A 16,474-nucleotide genomic window follows, 5' to 3' on the forward strand; every position below is an offset into this window, starting at 1 on the left:
AGAATTGCACGAGACTTTGCATTGGGCAACAATCGATCACCTAAGCCTCCGCAGCTACAATTTCCAACGCCTTGCCCAACAATCCAGAGATACTAGCCGCCCCAAGCACATCAAACAGCGACACATCGATCCTAACAACCTTCGTAAACCACTTCCGGAACTCCACCGCCACAATCGAGTCCATACCATATGCAGACAGCGCATTACCGGGCGTGATGGACTCGACGGCGATTCCCAAGACAGCCGATATCTTCTCCACAAAGGCTTCGGTGATAATTGCCCTTCTCTCCTCTGTATCAGGAACATACCGGATGTGTACAGCTAGGTCCTTTATAGCACTGCCGCCAACTGTACTACTGTTGTTGCTAAAGTCGTGGTTGCTGTAGAGGTTGCGGAAGAGTGGGCGTTCAGACCAGAAGACGTCCGGGGCCATCTTGAGGCCCGTGATGGTACTCGTCTGGTCGATCTGGATGGCTGGGGCAGACAAAAGCGATAGTGTCTGTGGTAAGGATGATGACGGAGAATATGGGACAGGCCGACTCTGAATCACCGCCTCTTCAATCTGATATAAGAGCTCGTGCTCGGTGATGGGTTCAAAGCCCACCCGCTCCATTGTCTGCTGGAGAGCTGCGTTCTGCGCGACGAGGCCAATCCCGACAACCATACCGGCGTCAATAGCGGAACCAGCCAGGCCTGCGTGCTGGCGATGGCGCATCAATGCATCCAGGTAGCAATTGGCAGCTGCATAATTGGCCAAGCCCTTCCCCACCGAAGACGGAAGACACCGACGAAAAGCACACAAAGTATTCGAGCTCGGCGTTTGCGGCACATGTTGCGCGGTGTAGGTTCATGGCACCGTGGACCTTGGGCTTCAGGCATTTTTGCCACTGCTCGAATGTCATGCTGGCGTATGGGGAGTCCTGGAGGACTACCGCGGCGTGGAAAATACCTGCTAGACGGCTGGCCCCAATCGCATCGATGCAGGACTGGACTGCAGAGAAATCAGTAACGTCGCCGCGGTAGACGGTTACTTGGACGCCCCTCTTCTCCAGCCAGGTCAGAGTTAGTTCAGCTTCTGCATTGTTGGCTCCTGAACGAGACAGGAAGGCCAGGCTTCGCGCGCCGCGGCGGAATAGAAACTCGGCGAGGGTGCGTCCAAGGCCTCCTAGACCACCTACGAGCAGGTGTGTTTTGGTGGAGTTAAACAGAGGATTGTCATTGTCACGAGAAATGGTAGACAGGCCGGGTACGACATCATCGTTGGTTGATTTCAAAACGACAGAGCCGTAGAACCCTGGGTTTTGAGCCATTTGAACCCCTTCTGTCGCCTTTTCATAGGGGAATCCTACTGTCTCGTCCAGTATTTTAATCACACCCGTGGTCGCGAGCTCCCAGCAGTCTTTCATGACTTTGGCGCCGTACGCTGAGCGGCATTCAAACAAAGATACCGTGTCGATAGATGCCAGCAGTACATGATTTTTGCGCAAGGTGTCGGCTATTGTGGTTTCTGCCAGGATATCATAAATGCTTTTTCCAACATTCACAAATCGACCACCTGGGGACAGACACGAGAGTGTAGCATCAATCGATGATTTGTCCGAGCAATCACTGACAACCACATCAACACCCTTCCCCTTGGTTGCGTCCAGGACTTGCACATTAAAAGGGGGATCTTTCGAAAAGGCGATGTGACTACCATTCAGTCCACAGGTTTCCTGCAAAAATCTATGCCCATTATCCGATTGGATGATGGAAAATGCAGTTGCTCCTATACGATTGGCAATCTGAATGGCCATTTGCCCGAACTGGCCAGCAGCAGAATGAATCAGGACTGTTTCATCCGCACGTAGATGGGCAACCTGATGCAGGGCCTCGTATACAGCAAGAAGGGGCGTTGAAATTGCAACTGCTGTTGCATATTCCATCTCGTCTTTCAGTTTGAAGGTCCACGACATCGGGTTCTGGACGATTTTCCGGTGCGCCCCTTGACCTGGTCGAACAGCCAAAACACGGTCTCCCGGCTGGAAAAGAGTTGGATCGACGTCCTTGCCGACGCGAAGCACGAGTCCTGCGCAGGCGTCGCCAAACTCGGACGCATAATCAGTGCCTTTGGCGGCGGCACCGTCTCTATGAGTGATCGCAGAAGCCTGAACTTCTATCTCCAACGCATCATTGGCGAGCATTGAGAATTGAAGATCCGAATCGACATCAAAGACAGAAGGATCAGAGGCTCCGATCTTGTCTGACTCGATGGCGAGGTGGCAATCTTGATCGAGTGACTGGGAGGAGACTACTTGGGCAGATTCCTGAGTTAAGCTGGAGTTGAGATTATCGTCTGTTTGCACACGCGGAATAAATGCCAAATGATCTCGCAAAGTGAGCTCGTCCTCTTGCACCCTAGGGTCGAGAACTTCGGTGACGAGACTGGAAATATCCGCCGCCTGAGTAGAGGATGAGGTATCTAGCATTACAAGCCGGAGCTCTTCGTTCTCACTGCGGGCAGTTCTGGCGAGACCTGTCAACAGTGCCTGTTCAGGCCTTTGCGAATCCAGCGACGCCCCTTCCAAGACCATCACAACGTTTCTGTTCCCGGTGGTTAAGATGCGCTGCAGGCTAACAAAGTCTTCGGAATCAGTGTGTTCTTCGTTGACTAGAATATTCTTGTCTAGCGCGGCGAGAATAATTATATTTTCAGGAATCGATCCAACCTCAGAGAAATTGCCCAGAGATACCTGGAGCGAGCGACCTGGATGAGCAGCGGCAATGCCAGTTGCAATTGACACTATTCGGTCGCTTGGGACTGAGGCAGTGACCAAAGCCAGATCAACGCTCACAGTTGGTTGAGGGCTTAGGGATGCATCTCTAGCTTCCTTTCTCCAGATACTAAAACTCGCAGAGGAGAAAGCTGGAAGCAAGCCCGCTTCTCTATCCATGTTGATACCTTGAGAAGTGATCACAAATCCGCTGGCTTTGACGTATGTCGTGACACTGTAGGTCTCTGAGACGACAAAGGGATCGTCTACTATAACGAGATCATACCCATCCTCCTTGGGCACTCCGACCTCAATCAAAGATGGCCATTCAGACTGCATTCCCTCAACAGTTTCGAGTGCGTCATCCGAATCGGCCACTGGAAGTAGCGTTAAAGAATGAAAACGACGTTGCTCGCCATTCCTGCCGCCTAGAAACCGCAGAACCTTCGTGGTCGATGAACCGGGGGTAGGGGTGATATGCAGAATCTTGGAGTTTGGGAACTGATGCGCAAAGACGTCGACTAAGCGAGCCAGACTATCTGGAATAAGTGCTCCTGGTCTGTCCAAAAGCTCGAATGCTTCATCCCATTTCGTACGGAAGAATAGGGGACGACTACCGGGTACGTCCGACGCACCCAGACTTGTCAGCTCTAGGCCCTGGATATCCAATAGCAACTGATCGCCATCGTCACCGTGCAGTCGCAGATCGCTAGTGACGAGACGGGGACCTTGGAGATTGATCTCAGTCGAAACCTGGAAGTCGCGGTCCGCCGCCAGGAAGGCGCAGTTGGAGAAAGCACCGGATATCTGTAACGAGCGTAGGAAGGTTGGCACAAAGGGTCCGTCAATTGGCTTTCCTGTTTGGCCTTCCACAGCAGCGAAAATGGTGTGTAACGCGGCATCAAGTAGAGTGGGATGTACTAGAGTGGCGTGTAAAGGGGCTGAGGAGTTTAAATGGCCCGATTGCCAGCTTAAAGGAGCGGTTGCAAACCCAGGGCCACTCTCAATGCGTCCATGAAGAAGAGCAAAGCTTTCCCCATACTGAAGACCCACAGAGTGAATCCGCTCATAGAAAGTGCGTGGGAGAAGTGACCGTACACTTTTCGCCTGAAGCTCGGAGAAACCCGAATGCGCCTCTTTGCGTTCTATGGGTCCCGCGGGTCCAGCCTGAACAGATATCAGGCCGCGACAGTGCTCTGTGGTGTTTTCCCCAGAGCCGCTGAAGGAGACGATGGAGAATTCGTACCATGCTTCTGCAGGAATGGTGGATGTGGAATGCGGTCTCAAGTCCAGCATAACCTCTTTGCCTACAGCCAATTCATCAAGGACCAAGGCAGACTTGATAGAGACGTCTCTTAGGGCAAACTGGGAGATCAACGTAGGCCCGTCGTCCAACCGAGCGATGGCTTCGACCGCCATGGCAATGTAGCCGGCCGCGGGAAAGACTACATCGCCATCGATCTTGTGGTCAGCCAGCCATGGGAGCTCGTCGAGGCGCAGGAAATTCCTCCATCGAGGAGAACCGGGAAAGGACCCAGCAAGAGATGTTCCCAGAAGAGCGTGGCGATGTTTCCTGAGTCTATGTTCAGAGATGACGCGGGTGTCTGCCCAATACCGCGCACTGTGGTCCCAGCAATACTTTGGCATATCTCGCAGTCGGTGGGCTTTATTGACCTCCTGAATGGTTCCCGAGTCATCCACGTAGTTGTCGCTGTTCACAGCAGCAAGGTCGACCGGGTACCCTAGGGCAAAGAGTTGACCTGCTGCGGTAAGAAGGCCCTCGTAGTCGAGAGTTCCACGCGTCAGAGAACTCAGGTAAGAAATGTCGAGCTTGAGAGACTGAACAGTCTGTCGGGAGGGGCCCTTCAATGCTGGATGAGGGCCAATCTCCATGAGAATATCCACGCCCTGCTCGCCCTCCTCGCCTACCAGTACCCCAGTTAGGGCTTCGGCGAATCGAACAGTTCCAACCATGTTGTCAACCCAGTATTGAGGGCCCATCAGGCTAGCCCGGGCGATCTTGCCTGTGACACTGGAGAACATCTGGCGCTGAGCGGGGAGAGCAGCGAATTTGGTGTGCTTTTCCAACGCTTGCAAGTAGCCGGGGGCGAGTGGGTGTATATGGTGCGAATGAAACGCCTGGGCGACCTTGAGCTGACGCGCAAATATCTTCCTATCCATCAAGTATCCCTTCAGGTCCACAATGGCATCCTCGTCTCCAGAGAGAGTGATGCTGGAAGGACTGTTGATGGCCGCCACAGCAATGCGTCCTTTGTAAGGCTCAATCTCAAGTCGGGCTTCATCCTCGGTCAGACCAACCGCCATCATGCTACCCTGGATGCCATTCTCCGGGCCGCTAGACATGTACAGGCCTCGGTAATAAGCGGCAATTAGGGCATTCTCAAAAGACAAAATTCCTGCGACATAGGCGGCACCCATCTCACCACTGCTGTGTCCTACAACTGCAGTTGGCTCGATACCCCATTGAGTGAGCAAGACACAGAGAGCCAGCTGCAGCGCGGTGCACAAAGGCTGAGAAAAGCGAGTCTCGCCTAGGCGAGATGTCGCCTGGGATTTGAGGAGCTCGTCGACGACAGACCACTCCGGTGCGTCAGGAAGCTGCCCTAAGATTCTGTCGCACTTCTCCAGGGTTTGCTTGAAAAGAGGAGACTTCTCAATGAGCTCCCGACCCATGGCAAACCATTGCCCTCCTTGGCCAGTAAATACAAATCCAATGCGAGGCTTCTTTGGTTGAATTGCATTCCAGGCAGCAACAGGCAAAGGATCCGCAAAATCACCCAGAAGCGTGTCTGCATCATTGCCCACAGCAAATGATCGGAACTTGTGCATAGAGCGTCGCACACTCAAACTGTAGGCCAGATCTCGGATATTTAGGTCCGGCCGTTCCTCCAGATAACTCGCGAATGCTTCTCCCGTGAGCTTTCCCGTTTTGACTGAATGCGATGTCAACGGGAAAAGGAATGGTCGCTCTCGTGTCATTTCTTCATGACCAAATGCCAAGTCAACTTCTCCCAACCGGTTGGCTTGCGGCACGTAGTGGCCCTCGAGGATGACATGTGCATTTGTTCCGCCGTACCCAAAGGAATTGATACTGGCCCTGCGTAGTCCAGTGGGAGCGTCCCAGTCCAGTGTTTCAGTGGGCACCTTGAGCTTCCACTCATCAAATTCGATATTCGGGTTAGGATTGTTGAAATGCATATTCGGCAGAATCTTGCCTCTTCCCAATGAAAGCGTCGCCTTGATCAAAGCTGCTATCCCTGAAGCACCCTCCAAGTGACCAATATTGGACTTGACAGATCCAAGGTTGAGATAATCATCCCTCCCAGGCGCAAAAACTGCCCCAATGGCTCGTGTCTCTCTCGGATCTCCTGCGCGGGTCCCGGTGCCATGAGCTTCAAAGTAGGACGTGTCCTTTGGTTCTAGTCCCGCTGTGCAATAGACCTGTCTGATGAGTGCTTCCTGCGACTCAGAAGAGGGCAAAGTTATGCCTTGCTTTGCTTCATCATGGTTTACTCCCGTCCCGCGGACAATGGCACGAATGAAATCGCCATCAAATTCGGCTTGGCTCTTGCGTTTCAGAATGAGGGCACAGATGCCTTCGCCGCGGACGTAACCTGACCCGTCCGCGTCAAAGGCTCGGCACCGGCCATCGGTAGAAAGCATACCCAGATCTGTCATGGTGATGAAGATGTTGGGGTCGAAATGCAATGCTGAGCCGAGAATGATGGACATAGATGCCTCGCCAGACTGCAGTGTCTGGTTGCCGAGGTGGAAGCAGACGAGGGACGAAGAACAGGCCGTGTCGATGGTCGCGCTTGCTCCGTGTAGATTATAGAAGTATGAGATGCGGTTGGACAGGATGGAATTTCCTGTGCCTGTGATGGTGTACTTGGGGTAATACTCTAGATCTTTTGTAATGGTCGAGTTGTAATCGTTCGTAAAGGAACCGCAAAAGACGGATGTCTGGGATCCAGCGACCTCGTCGAGAGGTATACCAGCTGGAGTCATTAACATATGCGTAGGATAATCGATGAGAAACTTTGCGTACCATCTTCCAAGGCCTCGTAAACAATTTCAAGCAACAACCGCTGCTGTGGATCCATAGCCTCCGCCTCGTTCCCCGAGATATTGAAGAATCCGGGATCAAACACCCCGAGGTCTTGGTCCAAGAAATAGCCATACCGAGCATTGGTCTAAATAGTCAGTGAAAAGATGGTTCAATCCCAATGAGATGGTGGTAAGCCCATACCGTTCCCTTGTTTTTACCATCCGGATGGAAAAAGCTGTCAACGTTGAACCTGTCTTCTGGCATTTTCCGCTGCACGTCCCTTTTCTGATCTACCAGGCTCCATAGTTCACTTGGGCTAGAGGCCCCAGGAACACGACAGGCCATGCCCACAATAACAGCTGGGTCATCGCCTGGAACAGGAGTGGGTGTGCCCGTTGAGCTGGAACCCGAGGCCGAGCCTGAAGGAGAATCGTATAACCAGGGAGACATGTCGTTGGCTAGCTCTGGAAAATTTGCTTGTTGCTCTGGAAGCATAGGTCGGATAAATCCTCGACTATATGTGCCCTGAAACTCGACGTACATGAATTCAGTCGACTATGAGCAGAGCCAGAAGCCTCTTCGTATCTACTATTGATACTGTGCCGCAGTAGCCTGAATGCATGTAAGACGAGCTCAGCTTACTTGCTGCAGGTAATACTCCGCCTGCACACGGAGAATTATAAGGGTGTAGACTGAAGAGGCTGAGGATGTAGTAGTAAGGGTAATTGAGTTGGGTTATCTGCGTCATCTCAAGATTATGCAGCAATAATTTGTCAAATTCCCGGACGGGACGTGATGGCGGTCGATCCTATCATCCGCTTGAAACCAGTGCCCGACCTACTAGCTGGGGGAATTAACTTGGTATTTCTGGTGGTGTCCTGCTTTTAAAGAACTAGTCAGACGTGGTGCGGGCGAGACTAGCTGCGGACCTTACAGGTAGTGAATAAGATAATCTCGAATAGTTGTACGGATCGAATGACTCTGAAAACCTGATAGTCAATAATACTATGGTCCCTAACGTCTACTCAACAACCTTGTCCACAATCCCACTCAGAATACGGGCCAAATCACCCACATGAGCAGGATCAAAGACGCTATTATGCTCAGCATCTAAACTGTACGCCTCCCACGCGGAGAACCACCCAGAGTTCCAACCCATATACTCATCCTTGTAGCGATCAAAGTAGAACTTCCTACTCGGCTCACTTATTAGACCCGCGGGAGGTATTTCCAACACTGAGCACTTGACAAACGAGACTTTGACTTCGTCCATGGCAGAAACAAAATCGCCGTCTGCGGCGCGTTCCACGAGCGTCAGCACGTTGTAGATATGCTTGTACATATTCTGCCACATGGCAACCGATTCATCCTTCTTCGCAGCTGCATTTGCACCTGCTTTCCAGACTCTCGCTTCATTGTCATGGGATGACGTACGCTGCTGGGCGTCGAGCACCGGCTGGCCCGCTCGCTGTGCAATGGCATTATACGTGAGCACCGCAAGCGCTTCCTGGTCCTCATGGCCCCAGGGTGGACGAGAGATCGGGTTTGGGGTGTCAATCATGATCACCTGTAGGATCTTCTCACCCTGGGCGCTCAATATTTCGGCCATCTTCAACGCTACCAGGCCGCCAAATGACCATCCGCCGAGCAAGTAGGGTCCTGTGGCTTGTTTGCTGCGAACGAAATGAATGTACTGTCGAGCGACATCATAAATGGAAGACGGCAGACGATACCGGCGAGGTCCGTAGATGGGGGAACTGATTCCGTAGACGGTTCTCCCGCGACTGTCGAGAGTATTGAGAGAGTTGTATGGCAACGCAAGGCCGGAAATGGCGTGAATGAGAAAAAGAGGAGCCAGGCGCGACTTTGGGCACCGTTGAACTTGGAAGACAGGGTCCATGTTTGTATACTGGAGGACAAGATGGGAGGGTTTGACTTTCAGAGGGTGTGTGAAATCATGTTATCTTGTAGGGGAGATGCGTAGAAGGGGAGAGTGTCTCGTTGCACCCCATTTTGCTTACCATCGTCTTCCTATTCAGACCCTATCCTGTAGAGATTCTATTTTGAGACATGCCTGCAAAACTCCGTTTTACTACAGGAATTTGTGAAAACATCAATCAAAGGATAAGCAAGTACTAGGGCCTGCTAAACTGACTCTTATCTACCGATGGAACCAAAGCCAGGGTCCAGCTCCTGCAGGATTCAATGCAACCCATGCAAGTGCCATATTGCGGCCATCCGTTAGTATCCCTGACTAATAAAGGGCCTAGTCATTCCCATGCTGCTCTAGGCCTGGGACATGTATCGCTGTTGCTCCGAAGTGAGCACGGATGGACTCCGAATCACCGCTACCTAGGGCTAATCTAAACAAGTCAATCTGAGCTAGTGATGCACAATAATCTGGGCGTTCCCTGCCGAGGCTGACCAATTACTCCCTTTAGAAGGATTTTCACCCGGGTGTTCGGCACCAGGCGCTGGCATGGAGGATCCGCATGATACGCATAATACTGGGCAATGCGGAATCACACCACCTTCAGCCAGACCGCTATTTTTACCTATTTTTACTCTTCAGATATTGGGTTCATATGTTGATCTAATTCAATCTTTCATTTCAAGCCGAAGAAGCTATCCCGAAATTATCCGACACCCTACTGTATGGACCCAACGAGGCGGACCCCGGAGCCCTTACCATGCATGATGCCCCCTGGACAAAATCACACCTTTGCAAAGAACTCCCACCCGACGAGGGACCACCGCCCAACAACAAAAAGCCCCGTCCCGATCAGCATAGCCACCCCTGCAAAGACCTGCAGTCCCCCAAACGCACCCCCTGCTCGCGCCTCAAGAGCACCACCAATCGGACTAGCCACCAGCGCCGCAATACCAACGATCAACCAGAGCGTGCCCGAACGCACTCCAATCTCCCGAATATCACTAATCTGCGCCGTCAGCGGCGGAATCAGTGAGATGAATGCGCCCGACGCAAATCCATACAGCGCTGAAAAGACAATGATGGGCGCGTTGGCTGTGCCGGGGAGCCACAGCGCTAGCACAATTATACCGGCAAAGGCACACATCGCTATCATTGTGTTCAGTCTGCCTACCATGTCGGCTGCTTTACCAGGGATAATTCGCCCGAACAGACTGGCGCCGTTGAGGATCGGGATGAGGTAACTCGCCAGCGTGGCAGACATGCCTTCGTATTCGGCTTGGACAATAATGTAGTTGAAGGGTAGGTACATCCCCAGGTAGAAGAGTGCGCAGCCACCACTGAGCATGAGAAAGGGTGTCTCTTTCAATGGGCGGATGTGGTCCATGACCGACACGGGCTTTGGGGTTGGCGGCAGACGCGATGTCACGGTTGGCAGAGCAATAATTAGCAGCGCGAGATTGATAAAGGTGCAAATGCGAATGGCCCAGCCAAATCCCAGAGATGAATTGAGCAAGTGTGTCAGGCAGATTGGCATGACGACACCGCCGATGCTTGTCCCTGTGAGCAGGACTCCGAATGCAAAGGCGCGTTTTTTATGGAACCATGTACTTGCGGTACTGAGAGACGCGGTAAACAGTGCTGCGTCTCCGATGGAGGTACATACACCTAAGCGCTATTAGCCTTCGATTGCTTGATTCGCAGTGCACAGAGAGGGGAGAATACCCTGGGACAGGATGAACTGGTAATACTTAGTAGAGATGCTGCACATCATCATACCAAAGAGATGTAGGAAAACTCCCGAGTAGACAAGCATTGTGGGGCCATAATTGTCATACAACTAATTTTGTTTAAACTCGATGTATTCCAGATGCTGGTGACAGATCCAACCACTCACTTTTCCGGCCACAATACCCCCTCCAAACAGAATGAATGTCTAAATAGAGCTGTATCCATGGGTCAGCGAATATTCCAGTAACAAGCATGCAAGGCATCGTACGAGATCCAAGAGATCTGAAAAGCGGAATAGTCCTTGAGTTGATGCTCCTGGTAGTAATCTTGGAACACGCCAAACGCTACATAAGTTAGCATCACTGTGTCTACCAAACAGCCCTGGATATTTACCATTTGCCCACCCAAACATGGAAAAGAAGATACACCATCCCCCGACGACATTGAGCCATGCCTTGGCTCCTCCATCAGGGAAGTTGGAGGCGTCGTTTATCGGTTTCTTATCAGGCGACTCGTAACCATTATTTGGCGTTGCAACACCAGTACGACGGGGCTCCTCAACGCTTCGTTGCTCGTCAGAGACGGCTTGGCCAGCGTTGCTGGTAGCTTTGAACAGATTCATGATGAAGAGTTTGTTAACGAATGCTAAAAGAATTGCCATTGATTCCACGCAGATGAAGGCTTCGCATTAGAACGTCATATATACAGACATGCCATGTATACATACAAAGTAATCCACAGCAGCAGCACTAGCTTACTCGAAGATGTTCGTTTGACTTTGATTTCTCAGCAACTTCCCTTTGGGCTCATTTGTCAGCTGGTCAGTCGGACATGTCTGCAAGGCGGAGGAAATCGCCTCCGGGGCAGTTAACACACCCTCTTTGTGTTTATTTTTTGCATTATTCTCGTATGGGCTAGTATGAAATGTGGAAGCCACATAGGGCAATGCAATAGATTAGTACCTTGATCGCAATCTCAGCAAGAATGGGCCAATGATTTTGACCGTGGCCTAGGAAATGTTGTTTTTGCGGTCCCACCTTCAGCCTCATGGGTACACCTTTTGGGATGCATGCAGGTACACCAATATCTCTGACACAGTTGGCTTCGGGAGATCGGGTTCTCAATCTGAAGTGGGAACCACGGAGTTCCCCGATGCTCCTCTCGGAACCGCTCGAAACGGCAACCCGGAAACAAAGCGCCATATTTGCTTTTCAACTCGGAGGTTCACCGAGAATTGCAGGGATCGTTAAGTCTGCCGCGCAAAGCTTAAGTGAAGCAAGCAAACCAGCCATCTGGTGGCATAGATAAGGTGTGATCAAATGACTCATGAGACCCACCGCGCAAAGATTGCCAATATGGACAAAAGTGCATGACAGGGCAGGGGTAGGGGATGCCGCATGTTTTGCCCTCTGGATTACGTGGCGATAGGAAGCAGGGTTCTACATCCTGGGCGAACTCAATCCTGGACCATCGGCCATCCTTAGGGCAAAGCACGTCGAGTTTCCCTGAAGCACATACTGTACTAAGATTGAAGAGACCAGTCAAAATTTCTATCACAATGCAGTGAGACGTTGATCCCACTGGGCTGAAATTTCATCCGTGGAAGGATTCAGCCTTGAAAACGCCGCCCATTCCTTCGCGACCCTCTTAGTGCGACGCTCGCAAGGTTGAGTTTACGTCGTCTCTTATCTTTTGGCAATGGTGCAAGAGCTCTACAGACGGATTGCCAATGCCATGCAATTATTGCGGCGAACCATAGGCGATGGAGTAATAAAACTGTGGCTAGCGCCGGGTAGGACCGTACGGTCCCTCTAGCGGCCCGGCGGGACGCCTTGGGGAGCAATAAGCCGCAGAAGGCATCCAATATTTAACCACTTATCTACGACGCTGGTAACTAATGTGGGAGGTTGACTGGACATTGCTGTAAGTTCCACGGGGCTCGACCATGGCGTCCCCATCAAAGTCTCCGTCCACCCCTATGAGACACAGCTGTCAGTACTGTCGCGCGCGCAAGGTCCGCTGTTCCGGTCAGAGTATCTGTGAGATGTGTCGACAAAAAGGCAAAGTGTGTGTTTACGATGCAGAGCATCTGCGTGGCCGCCGGAAAAACTCTGTTTCCCAAGCGAGATGCCCCAGCCGAGACGTGGATATACGCCAGGCCATCTGCAATCAGCCATTGGGACTGACGTATCCCACTATTGGTAGTGAGCTGGATACGATCTTCCACCAGGACTTGAAAGCTAGGCCAATAGTTCAATTAGTGGCCAAGCCACCAGGGTTACAGCCCCCTGAGATGTCCTTGTCTTCAATAGCACCAGATATGCTGGAGATGTTGTTACTTCGAATTGGTCATCTTGGTTGCTATCCGGAGGAACAACAAGCAAAGTTTTAAGCGACTTGTTTGGCACGGGACATCACTGAAACCATGTTCAATCGCGATATTGGGACCTGCACAAACAATCCGTTAGACTTCATTGACTCGAATCGAATGATGCAACTCATCGGCATCTGGTTCTCCGTTCACCCTTTCTCCGTCATCATCTCCAAAAACCTTTTGTTGCAAAGCATAAGCGATGGGGTTCATGACCGGGCACTACTCGCCATCCTCCTCGCCGAGGCAATGACTACGTTGATCAACCATGTTTTTCAATCTAATCGTCCATCTCTTCTAGTGGAAAGCACGACACTGTCTGAATGGTCCATATCCCAGATCGCTGGCCTGGCTGTCAATAGCGGGAACATTAGCACGGCCCAGACTCTATTGTTTCTGGGCTGGCACTATTTGCACCACTTCCAAGCTCGCCGAGCCCTGAGCTGTACCAGACTGGCAGCCCAGATCATTAACAATTTACGCAACAGCCTCTCTCCAACACCAAATGTTGCTGTCTACCGCAGTCAGATCAACGGTTTTCAGATTATCGATGTGGAGCATGAGGTTCTGCAGAATATAGAATCGGTCGCATCCTCACTCCAGCTGTGGATGCCGATGCAAATGGAGAATGGCCAGTCTCAGGTCCAAAGCCTGCCAGATATCCCCGCCTGCTTTCCCTCGGTCGACGTGATTTCATCTCGCCTGACCGTTTTGGACGTTGCGTCCGGTCATAGTAAGAGAGTACTTGTATCTTTGAACCCAACTGCGAACTTACATCCACATAGTATCCACCATCCGGGAACAGGGAGGAGTAGCCCGGCTCCTTTGGCCGCTTAGCCAGCTCACAGCGACCTTTAGCCATATATGCATCCTCGCGGACTGGTACCGCAACACCACAGCGCCAGATGAAAGCATCCCCGCTCAAACCCGGCATCTATATCAATTACGCGATCTGGTTACGAACGGGCTAGACAAGGAATCACTGTGCAGTAAGATCCGACTATGCCTCCAGGGCGCATTGAGTGTCATGCAAGAAGCAACCCCCAGCTGTTCCCTCGAAGCAGTCGTCAAAGTCACCTATTTAAGCATTATGGTCTACATGCTCTTCCCCAACGGCACCTGCGAGGACTGGACGCTAACCGAGGATGTTCTGGGCAATTTCCTCACGCATGCCTCCTCCCCTTTGAGAGTCATCATCTCTTTCACAGGGAACAACCCTTTCCTCAAGACCGAGTCCTCCGGGTGCTACTCTACCGCTGCCGAGATCTTTGCCTTGGGCCTGGGGACCTGCGTTCGAGCAATGCGGTACATCAATTCGCGCCAGGTGCTTGGCTGGGGAGCCGAGCAAACTCTTCTCACGGTGAACAGCGCCAACCTACTTGAACTCTTGATACAAATGCGCCGGACGGCAAAGAGTGAGATCATCATGCAGACGAAGCGTTCCGAGAGTATTCTGCATACGCTGGAAGCCATCACCCTAGACACTGATATTGCCTGCTTGGGCGGGTACGGTGGCCTGCAGGTGGAGTCACAAAAGCAGGCTCAGTTCATCGTACCGTTGGATGGGTGGAGTGACTACGAGTTGGGCATTTGCTCCCAATTCCCTCTGGCTCCTGAGTCGAGGGGGTAAAGAAGTATTCCCCTATCATTCGCGCCTCCGGGTGTTCTCACGCTCTGTGTCTGGCGCAAGGCACCCAATAATGATCCAAAATAGCTAGAGATGCGACTATCTACCACGACTGGCCCATTTAACCCTACCGAAAATTGTAAAGGTTCCAAACTATACCAATTGAACAATCAGTCTCCATTTAAGTAGCCCAATTTAACAACCAAAACAGGGACTCTACACAAGAATGCGTAAACCCGACTGCTAACTTAGATCCTTCTACTAATGCCCTTGGTGTTCTCCAGCTCCATTCCAACCGCCACTGCCAGGCCGGGCCGCGGGGGCCCGGGGAAGGTTCCTTCCTGCTTAAAGTTCAATGACTGTCGTACCTTCCTGGCCAAATCATAACTGCCTGGACAGACGAGGAAAGTGCGATGGTCGGGCCGGGACCCAGGCAAACAATCACGCCTTCCTTATTTGGATGATAGGTCGTGCCTTCCGCACACAGGACCCTGTATACAAGGAAGGTGCGAAGGAGGGCAGCTGCACGTGAGGGAGTCGCTCCTTCCTTCTAGGTAAGGCTGGGAATTAATTCCGTCAGAGGAGATCACGTATTCTCGGGTGACCAATTCAATATCAGTATTTATTACTTCTCCGTCTATCTACGGAGTTATGACTCTGAACTTCGTACTTTCCGGTAAGTCTCATTATCATTTTGCTTCAAGGTGTAATTTAACTTAATAGGTAGGTATTAATTTTTGGGAAACTTTCATCATGTCATAACAGTCATATCATGGGTGTCATGAGACAATCACCAGGGTAGTTGCAAAGGGGTCGGCAGGTTCTTTCCCAGAACTGGCTCTGCGGTGCCAATGTCCCCCGGTCCTCTAGGCGCCCAATACTCTCCAGTCTTGCTAATATCAAAGTCCTCGACGAATGCCGCGAGAGACTTAGCCGCTTCATCGGGCGTAACAGCTAGAACCAAGTCAGCAAAACTATTCAAAATATCCCAAGGTAATAGGTGGTAGAAAACTCACCACCCCCATCATCCCAAAATTTATCAAACCCCACACCCTTGGTCATCTCAGTCCTCATGAACCCGGGATGTACCAAACCCACAGCAATCCCTTTCTCCTTAACGTCCAAACTCAACAGTTTCCCCACCATATTCAGCGCCGTCTTGCTAGCGTGGTGCCCGTAGTTCCCGCCTCCTTCGCTCTCGTGCCGCAGCGTGATACTCCCGCTCTCGCTGCTAACGAGGATAACTTTGCTTCCTTTTTCCAGAAACCCGGATTTAACAAGAGTCTGTACAACAAAGACTGGTGCGATTGCGGAGGTTGTGTACATCTGAACTTGCTTATTCCAGGATGGATCGTCGAAGGATTCGAGGCCGAAGAAGCCTGCTGTTATTATTAAGGATGAGAGTTTTGTGGAAGATGGGAGTTGGGAAGTTAGGTTGGTTCCGACGTTGGGGTTTGTGAGGTCGATATTTGGGATCCAGGTGGTGTTTGATTGGGAAGAGTCAGGTTCCTTTTCTGAGCGTGTTGTTGCAAAGACGTGTGTTGAGGGTTTTGAGGCGTAGAGGGTGCGCAGGGATGCGCCCAAGCCGCGGGTTGCGCCGACGATGAGAATGTTGCTTGTCATTTTGGTTTATGTGTTGATGTAGAAATAATAATATGTTGGATGGTGGAATTGAGGGGGAGAGTATCTATATAAAGGAGCATTGACGCAAGTGTTGATGGCGATGACGTAAGGCTTCGTGATTGATGCTCAGAATACAACATTCTGTAGAGTATGGAGCAATAACGCCATGTCCGGGGAATCCGTGGGACAATCGCCTCTATCAAACTTTATCTTTAAAAATATCCTAGATATATTTTCTTCACAATCGTTTTAGTTTGTCAATGCATCTGTTGTCTGCCATAAGCCACCTGCAGACCCGGGTCATGGCGTAGATGTCAAACAGCCACAAGATCGATCGAACTGCATTCCTTCTCTGGTTGGCCGCGGAACA

The 16,474-nt window shown here is 51.4% G+C and overlaps 5 protein-coding genes across 5 annotated transcripts; 1 reads left to right on the forward strand and 4 right to left on the reverse strand.

The window, feature by feature from the left end:
• Positions 1-40: 40 nt before the first annotated feature.
• Positions 41-7,272, reverse strand: BDV14DRAFT_199431 (uncharacterized protein; the record flags this gene model as incomplete). Its single annotated transcript, XM_073773258.1, has 4 exons — positions 41-700; positions 801-6,772; positions 6,823-6,967; positions 7,024-7,272. 4 exons carry the CDS (start codon positions 7,270-7,272, stop codon positions 41-43), a joined length of 7,026 nt encoding a protein of 2,341 aa, XP_073628943.1.
• A 571-nt stretch (positions 7,273-7,843) lies between these two features.
• BDV14DRAFT_199432 (thioesterase domain-containing protein) lies at positions 7,844-8,722 on the reverse strand (the record flags this gene model as incomplete). The annotated part of the gene is made up of 1 exon (XM_073773259.1): positions 7,844-8,722. One exon carries the CDS (start codon positions 8,720-8,722, stop codon positions 7,844-7,846), a length of 879 nt encoding a protein of 292 aa, XP_073628944.1.
• Positions 8,723-9,536: 814 nt separating this feature from the next.
• Positions 9,537-11,105, reverse strand: BDV14DRAFT_189255 (putative MFS monocarboxylate transporter; the record flags this gene model as incomplete). The annotated part of the gene is made up of 5 exons (XM_073771170.1): positions 9,537-10,420; positions 10,478-10,592; positions 10,650-10,669; positions 10,732-10,827; positions 10,877-11,105. 5 exons carry the CDS (start codon positions 11,103-11,105, stop codon positions 9,537-9,539), a joined length of 1,344 nt encoding a protein of 447 aa, XP_073628945.1.
• Positions 11,106-12,908: 1,803 nt separating this feature from the next.
• BDV14DRAFT_199435 (uncharacterized protein) lies at positions 12,909-14,484 on the forward strand (the record flags this gene model as incomplete). Its single annotated transcript, XM_073773260.1, has 2 exons — positions 12,909-13,587; positions 13,640-14,484. 2 exons carry the CDS (start codon positions 12,909-12,911, stop codon positions 14,482-14,484), a joined length of 1,524 nt encoding a protein of 507 aa, XP_073628946.1.
• A 670-nt stretch (positions 14,485-15,154) lies between these two features.
• BDV14DRAFT_171880 (oxidoreductase, short chain dehydrogenase/reductase family superfamily) lies at positions 15,155-16,140 on the reverse strand. Its single transcript, XM_073768503.1, has 2 exons — positions 15,498-16,140; positions 15,155-15,435 (listed from the first exon to the last, which is right to left on the reverse strand). Exons 1-2 carry the CDS (start codon positions 16,102-16,104, stop codon positions 15,272-15,274), a joined length of 771 nt encoding a protein of 256 aa, XP_073628947.1. The 5' UTR covers positions 16,105-16,140; the 3' UTR covers positions 15,155-15,271.
• Between the last annotated feature and the right edge of the window lie 334 nt (positions 16,141-16,474).

The sequence above is a fragment of the Aspergillus stella-maris genome (genome assembly GCF_047715825.1).
Source record: "Aspergillus stella-maris strain CBS 113639 unplaced genomic scaffold BDV14scaffold_22, whole genome shotgun sequence".
Classification (NCBI taxonomy): domain Eukaryota; kingdom Fungi; phylum Ascomycota; class Eurotiomycetes; order Eurotiales; family Aspergillaceae; genus Aspergillus; species Aspergillus stella-maris.